This window comes from Malus sylvestris, chromosome 10 (genome assembly GCF_916048215.2).
Source record: "Malus sylvestris chromosome 10, drMalSylv7.2, whole genome shotgun sequence".
Lineage (NCBI taxonomy): Eukaryota > Viridiplantae > Streptophyta > Magnoliopsida > Rosales > Rosaceae > Malus > Malus sylvestris.
The window spans coordinates 6,992,977-7,000,505 of NC_062269.1; the positions used below are offsets into that span (position 1 = coordinate 6,992,977).

The window sequence follows — 7,529 nt, forward strand, 5'->3', positions numbered from 1 at the left end:
CAAGACTTCATTTTCTTCTTTACAGTACAAGCCCGAGATAACCGTCCAATAAATGAGAAATTTTTCAATGTGTCGAAAATACGATCAGGTACTCTAAGTGTTATAATACAAATAGTAATATACTTAAATTTTTTTTAACCACTTATATTATAACACATGGTATACCAAATCATGTTTCTATCAAAGTCCCCAAAGGCTAGTTTAGTAGGACAGTCTGCAAGTTCGAAACCTCATTTTGTGAATTAACTTCAAGTAATTTACACTGTCCTCTTGTTAAAAAAAAAAATAAAATAAATAAAATAAATAAAAAAAATAAAATAATTGTCCAAGTCAGTGGCATATCCTGTAAATGTGAAAAACTTGCAGGGTCGTTTTCCCAACCGGTCATCCTCCTCAACCTCAAACTCCCATCTCCTTCCCTACTGCTTTCGGATAAATTTGTTTGTTGTTGTTTTTTTTTAATAAAAAAATTCAAGGAAATCAAAATTAGGGTTTGGATTTCCCCAATTAAGTTCCATTGCTTTCAATCAACTCATAATTTGCGCGTGATACGACTCGTTTTGAATTTTGGGTTCTGGGTTAAATATTTTTCGTATCAGAAATGGCAGAATCCGATCACCAGAATTCAATGTACAGCACCGGAGGAGTGACACAGAGTAACCAAGTTGACGACCAAGACGACGACGTTGAAGAGCCCATTGACAACCCCAACATACGCTTCGAAGATAGCACCGCCATTCCTCCAAATCAACTCTACCTTCCCAGCTCCGAATACCCTCCGCCGCCCGCCGCAAACGGTGCCTCTGATCAGCTTACTCTGTCCTTCCAGGGTGAAGTTTATGTCTTCGACGCTGTTTCGCCTGATAAGGTAAGGTTTAGTGCTCAACTTGTGTGAGTTGTGCTGTGGTAGTGATTGACTTGTACCAGTTTGGCATTCCCGAAATGTCTTGTTCTTCTCTGAAAGTTTGATTTTTGATCAACTTGTGAGAAAGGGTTGCATAAGGAGCTTGAGCTTTTGTGGTTCTCTTTCACAGGTGCAGGCGGTACTGCTACTTTTGGGTGGATATGAAATCCCTTCTGGCATTCCTTCCATGGGGCCGGTTCCTCTTAACCAGCAAGTATGTACTTTTAGATATGTATAAATCATGCCAAGTTTCTCGAAATCGTAGTTTTTCAGTTGGTTTTAACTTTTTTAATTCCTTTCACTTTGCTGCTGTAATGACTTTTCTTCCAGGGTATGAATGACTTACCTGCAAAGCCAATTCAACCGCAGAGAGCTGCATCTTTAAGTCGGTTTCGCGAGAAGAGAAAAGAACGTTGTTTTGATAAGAAAATCCGTTACACCGTCCGGAAAGAAGTTGCACTAAGGTATGGCAAGATCATTACTTATTTAATCATTTTCTTTAACTTTTCGTAATTGAAAATTATTTCTCCTTCCTCTCACAAAGACACTCTGTCTCCTTCGGAAATGTATATACCACCACAGCTTCTGATAATGTAGTTTTTTTATTTTATGAGACAAAATATATACTGAAGAATGAGAATTGGTATAATATGTAAATTGCGGTCATTAGTGTTCGTATGGTCTTGATGTTGGTATGCTCATCATCAAGCAATCTGTACTATTTTAAAAAATAGTAAGATGTCTTCCTTTGAGGAATTTTTGTTGTATGGATTGATGTACATATTATATCTTTTAGGCTTTTTAGTCAAAATGGTTCTTGAGATTTGAGATTTAAAATCAATAGAAGTGGTTCCTGATATTGTCCACCATCCATTATTTTGGTCATTCCATTAAAAAACTCTGTTAAGTTGAGGGTATAACACATAACTTTGGTCCCTGAGATTGTACACCATTCATCATCTTGGCCCTTCCATTAAAAAGCTCAAGGACCGCTTAATGGAGTTTTTTAATGGAAGGACCAAAATAATGGATGGTGGACAATCTCAGGGACCACTTCTATTGATTTTAAATCTCAGGGACCAAAGTTATGTGTTATGAAAATCTCAGGGACCATTTTGACTAAAAAGCCTATCTTTTAATATTCAGCTATTCATATTATTTTCAGTTTGCTAAAAGCAATTAAGAGAGAAAAAAGACATTCCTAAAATTAATTTAGAACCGCCCTCGAGTCTGAAAATAAAATGTAAGATGATAATTCCCAAAACTCAGAAGAAACTGAAGCCCAAACGATCACAACCTTACTTCATCTGAGGAAATGTCGACCACTTCTCTATAATTTCCAAAACTTCTTATTTTTCTCTTCCAAGCCAAACTAGGCCAACACTGCATGGTTCCATGTAATCGTTTCCTTTTTTCCTCCCCCCAAAGAGTTAAGTATCTCCCAGGAAATAGATACACGATCCGCTGGAATTACCACCTCAGTCCTCCGCTAAACACAACTTCATCCACAAATCTAAAGCAATAGGACAGTGAGGAAATAATCCTCCCTTCTTCTTCCTATTGCCTTCACTTTTGAATAGTATAGATTTTTTTAGACATTTTGATAACCTCATGTCAGGACAATTACCATTAGTTCGTAGCGCATAAGAATCTGTGTGCAAAAGACTGGTTGGTAGATATTTTGTATATGATTTTTTTCTCTTTCTTCAGTTGAGTACTTTTAAAATGAAATGTAAAGGTTGTCTCATTCAATAGCACAGTGCAAATGACATGGATGTGAAATGAAAATGAAGGTCATGATCTATGTAGTTACCATAGACCTGATAGACAGCTTAAGGAAAATATTAATGGAAAACCACCTGTCCCTTACTCCTATTCCTTTTTCTTTAATGACTTGACGTTTGTGTTATTTCAGAGTCCTTTTTGTCCTAGCCAACTTTAAATATGTGGTGTGTATATATTTCAGAATGCAGCGTAAAAAGGGTCAATTTACATCGTCCAAGGCTAGTTCCGATGATGGAGGCCCTGCTTCATCAACACAGGGCTCTGGTCAAGATGAAAGCATGCGGGAAACTTCGTGAGTGTCATTCCATATTCATATATCGCTGATTATGTTTTTAGTACAATTAGATTTTTGTTTTTGTTGTACTCCAATTGTGTATTTGTTATTTCAAGACAAATACTAACATCCTCTGTGTTCTGAAAAATAACGATTAATGCCTTTTCAGGTGCACACACTGTGGGATAAGCTCAAAGTCAACTCCGATGATGCGTCGTGGGCCAGCAGGTCCAAGGACTCTATGTAATGCATGTGGGCTGAAATGGGCCAACAAGGTTTGTAGGATTTATAAATCCTTAGTTATTTTTGTCTTTTAATCGTCTTTACTATGTATGCATATTTAAAAAGTTATATATGAGTGCAAATTAGACATTATATTGTTTGCGTTGTCATAACTGCCTTGTGGAATATTCAGACGCGTAAATGAGAGAGAACAGACCCATCTAATTATGAGAGACAACATACTTATAGCCACACAAGAAACATCAAGTAATGAATGCACAATAAGAAATGGATTCTTTACGTGATCTCCACTTCTGCATTCTTTTGTTTCACTTACCCACTTAAGTGTTTTGAGAGGTTGGGGTTAAATTCTAATTTCTTCTTAACGCTTATGTCACTTTTCGTCTGTGTAACAAGTGTCTGCTTAGAGCATCTTAAAGCATTTCAGTCATTTATATCAATCCTAAGAACTTCCTAGTGGGGACCGTAGCAGAGAACAACTCTTTGGTCTACAAGTTCTTAGTTGAAATAAGTAACCGTTTCTATTCCTTTAGATTTTATTCCACGGTTGTGACAAACGCCTGCAGTGGGATTGTTTTTCTTTAAAGAAAAGAAACTTTTATTAATCGCAACCTTTACACCAATGTAGTGGACAATGCGTCCAAGGTCAGAACAAAACAAATTTTTGTCAGCTTGCAAAATTTCAGTCCTGAAATAAAAGAAAATAGGTGGCTGGCAATTTACCAATAATCGGAGAGACTTTAATTGTTATATACTGAAATCAAAAGCTTAGAATGTCCCGATGTAAGACTTCATGCTTTCAACCCACCCCTAATGGAAGGATAGAGATAAGCATGTGGATTAATGAGTTCAAGTGTATGGCGAAACTGGACCTGACATGTAGAATAATTGTCCTCTATAAAAGGCATTGTTGAACAATGTTTTTGAATCCATTGAACCAAAAAATGGAAACAATGTTCTTGAAAAGGAGTATTTTTACCAATCGTTAGGCTAAAGACCATTTCAGCCACCTTGCATCTCATTTGTGTACTATAAATATGATGGAGTTGACATCTTTGTTGGTGGTGGATACTGAAACTTTATTGAAAGTGATTGCTGGTGATTGTTCACTCATCTCAGTGTATGCTCAACATTTTGCAGGGATCTCTAACAGGTGTTCCTAAGGTTTTAAATGTAGGTATCCACGATCCTTCTTTAAAAGGAATTGAACAGGTACATCACCTCAAGCACCCCCTGAAAAATGATAAAGTTGGTTTTTTTTTTGTTTTTTGGTGTTTTTTTTAATTTATTTGATATCTGGAATTTTCTTCATGGATTCATTTTTTGTTTGTTGTAAATCAGAGTAACGGCGAAGTTCAAGACTCTGATGTTGTAGCCATGGGTGCCAACGTTGCCCCTTCCTCAGCTAATGGCGATAATTCAGCCAAGACCGTAGACAGGAAATTGTGAAGTCCCTTGCAGCCTGGTTGTTTTCCGTTTGCTGTACTATCACAGAGGATGTAGATGGGAGAAGTATGTCATCGAGCGTACATACAGTTTAGGGACTTAGAGCTATAAATAAATTGGTTTGAAAACTCTTTATTTTGTGTAATCTTAAGTATTGGGACCATTTAGAAGCTAGCATTTGCAGTAGCAGCGGTAATTCTCTTGCCAGTTCTTCCTTGTCTACAATATAATCCATAAAGTTAACTACTAGTGATCAATGCAATCTTTTCTTTTTGGTTCGTCAAATGATCAATGTAAACGATGTATAGCGGTCAAGTGATCAATGTTTTCTTTCGGGTGATCGATGTAATCCTTTGTTTTTTTTCCTACGTGGAGTAAGAAATAAAATGTGGCAGCTAGATCTATTGCTGAGGCCGAGTTGGGTGAGAGGGATTTCTATAGCTTTTAGAAAATTCTCACTGAAATTTGAATTCAGTTCTAACAATCTTTGTAATTCCGACGGCCAAGGGAATTCCCCCGTGCTTGTCCCGTTAAAATTCGTTTTATTTTGTAACTAACTCTTAGTCTAGTAACAGTATTTCTTTCCTCAACGTTGAAAGATAACTTAAATTTGAATCTCCCATCACCGTTCTTACTAACATAATAAAAGGTTAAAAGGCTTAAAGCTCTCCATCCCATAAATCTTCAAGTGACTTGTATGGTGACGGTCCATTCGCTGAAACCATGTCTTCTCTAAGCATCATTTTGCGCTGCGGGATTTGGTTGATCTTCTCAATGTCGGTTTCGGAAAGTTTCCAGTCAAAGATGTCGACATTTTGCTTCAACCTCTCTTTGTTGTAGCTCTTAACAGCAAGTGTTGCCCCTGCTTGATACACCCATCTAATACATACCTGCCAAAGAACCACAGTTTTCTGTTTAGGGTTAGGGTAGGATTTCTTCTCCTAGTTCTCTTTGTATTCTTGCAAAGCAAGTAACATTACCGTCATTGACACCTACTCGTAACAAATTAAAGAAAATGAATGACAAGGTAATAGAGAATTACTTGAGCTATAGTCTTTCCCCGTTCCTTCGCGATCTCCTGAAGAACTTTGCTTTCAAAAACATGATTACTGCCCCAACAGGACCCTATGCCACCCAAAGGAGAAAAGGCAGTCACAATTATACCATTAGTTTTGCAGAAGTCTCTAAGCTTCTTTTGTTGCCATAACGGGTTCATCTCGACCTGATTCACTGAAGGAGGAATCGTAGCGAAAGAGAGTATATTTTCAATCTTTATGGTAGAGAAGTTGCTGAGTCCAATGGATTTGGTGAGGCCTAGTCTCTGGCATTCTTCCATGGCTGCCCACACAGCCTTGAAGTCCATGGGCATAAGGTCCCCTGCATTCAGTGGGTACACCAATGTTCCTGGCTTAGCACTGATGGGCCAGTGAATGAGATACAGGTCCAGGTACTTCAGTTGAAGATTCCTGTACACAATTTAGAGTATTAGGTACAGTCACATGCACGTGGCTCGAGTAGGTTTGGTTTTAGTGGCTCGATCAGGGATTTCTCGATGCGTTAGTTAGGGTGTGATTCTATCCATGTCATTTCGGCTTTGCGTGCACATTCATTATGAATGTGATGTTGGGATTAGTCAAGCGGGAATGCTTATAACCCATATTTAGTGTCATGCTTGCTCTTCATATCGATGTTTATTGCAATTGAGATAAGTACCGTCCATTTTTTCATGTTACATTGCTTTTGCAATGTAATTTTTGCATTGCAGCAAAACAGAAAAATTCCCATGCTTGAAATAATGAAAAACTAAACTAAATTATAAACATTGTGATGAGATAGTGAGAGTAGAGTACTCACTGAAGTGATTTGTGCAGGGCAGGAATAACCAGATGAGGGTGAGCATCAGTAATCCATAACTTTGAAGTGACGAAGACTTGATCTCGAGAAGCAACCAGACCAAGTCCAAGTGCTTCTTGGATGGCTTCTCCCAGAGTCTGCTCCGACCCGTACATAGAGGCCGTATCAAAGTGCCTGTAACCGAGCTTGATGGCCTCGACAACAGCTGTTTTCAGAACATGAGGTTGTAACTTGTCCGCTGCTGTGCCGAAGCCAATCACCGGCATGCTCCTCGAGCCGGTCGACGATGCCAGCACCACCTCGGGGATTTTGTTTGCAGCTGCCGACACATCTGGTGCATTCGCCATCTTTTGTTTCTTCTCTTTGAAATGTATTTTTTTTTCCTTCGTTATTACAAGTAATATTTTACGCTAATTTTTCTCTTTTTGGTACAAATTAAAGTTGCTTTTAAACGTCTAAAATTAATTAATTGTCGAATTTTTTAGTCAAACTTGGTTGGAAACCGAAAATTGGATTATGTAACTCTCCTCTGTAAGGCTGTTAGGATAATTGATTATGTTATTAATTAGGTTAAGAACGGCTGAATAAGTAAAAGTGAATGTTTCCGATTTGCCATTTTCTTTCTTTCAGTTTTTTAAATTTAAAAAAAATTAGTTTTACGTGATTTTCTAGTGAAGTAAAACCTTAAATCTTTTTTAATCAAATAGAGACAGTTATTACTAAATCAAAAGCTAGTTCGTAAGTGTTAGTAATGAACTCGTGTATCATTTACCAAGAAACAATTGGTAGCCTTTTCTTTATCTAATTGAAAAAATTGGTAATATATATAACATATATTAATATAGTGACAATGATAATGGTAAAAAAAAATGTTACGGATACATATTTGTCCTCGTTGTGGTAGATATGCCTTCGGGGCTTATGTTTTTGTGATAGCCGAGGGAAGAAGAGGCCTATCCTCACATTTTTTTCGCAAGCCTTCCCCTATAAACATCTTTCATTATTCTTCTTTACAACCCTTCT

General features: G+C 37.5%; 2 protein-coding genes across 3 annotated transcripts; one reads left to right on the top strand and one right to left on the bottom strand.

Annotated features, from left to right (window-relative positions):
- Window positions 1-402: 402 nt before the first annotated feature.
- On the top strand, window positions 403-4,937 carry LOC126586525 (GATA transcription factor 28-like). Its single transcript, XM_050251379.1, has 7 exons — window positions 403-868; window positions 1,035-1,118; window positions 1,235-1,368; window positions 2,871-2,981; window positions 3,133-3,238; window positions 4,347-4,418; window positions 4,548-4,937. The coding sequence occupies exons 1-7, from the start codon at window positions 602-604 to the stop codon at window positions 4,653-4,655; spliced, it is 882 nt and encodes a 293-aa protein (XP_050107336.1). The 5' UTR covers window positions 403-601; the 3' UTR covers window positions 4,656-4,937.
- Window positions 4,938-5,298: 361 nt separating this feature from the next.
- LOC126586523 (non-functional NADPH-dependent codeinone reductase 2-like) lies at window positions 5,299-7,085 on the bottom strand. 2 transcript variants are annotated; one of them, XM_050251378.1, is made up of 3 exons: window positions 6,507-7,085; window positions 5,695-6,118; window positions 5,299-5,542 (listed from the first exon to the last, which is right to left on the bottom strand). In XM_050251378.1, exons 1-3 carry the CDS (start codon window positions 6,851-6,853, stop codon window positions 5,312-5,314), a joined length of 1,002 nt encoding a protein of 333 aa, XP_050107335.1. In that variant the 5' UTR covers window positions 6,854-7,085; the 3' UTR covers window positions 5,299-5,311. The 2 variants fall into 2 exon arrangements, with proteins under 2 accessions (XP_050107335.1, XP_050107334.1); XM_050251377.1 differs by having other exon boundaries at window positions 5,299-5,563.
- Between the last annotated feature and the right edge of the window lie 444 nt (window positions 7,086-7,529).

Bases quoted from the DNA above. Each gene is read 5' to 3' on its own strand.
- LOC126586523 (XM_050251377.1), bottom strand. From the start codon at position 6,853: ATGGCGAATGCACCAGATGTGTCGGCAGCTGCAAACAAAATCCCCGAG. The intron at 6,119-6,506 runs GTGAGTACTCTA...AATTGTGTACAG, and splicing joins GCCCTGCACAAATCACTTCA to GAATCTTCAACTGAAGTACC. The intron at 5,564-5,694 runs GTAATTCTCTAT...AACCCTAAACAG, and splicing joins GGGGAAAGACTATAGCTCAA to AAAACTGTGGTTCTTTGGCA.
- LOC126586525 (XM_050251379.1), top strand. From the start codon at position 602: ATGGCAGAATCCGATCACCAGAATTCAATGTACAGCACCGGAGGAGTG. The intron at 3,239-4,346 runs GTTTGTAGGATT...AACATTTTGCAG, and splicing joins GGCTGAAATGGGCCAACAAG to GGATCTCTAACAGGTGTTCC. The intron at 4,419-4,547 runs GTACATCACCTC...GTTGTAAATCAG, and splicing joins CTTTAAAAGGAATTGAACAG to AGTAACGGCGAAGTTCAAGA.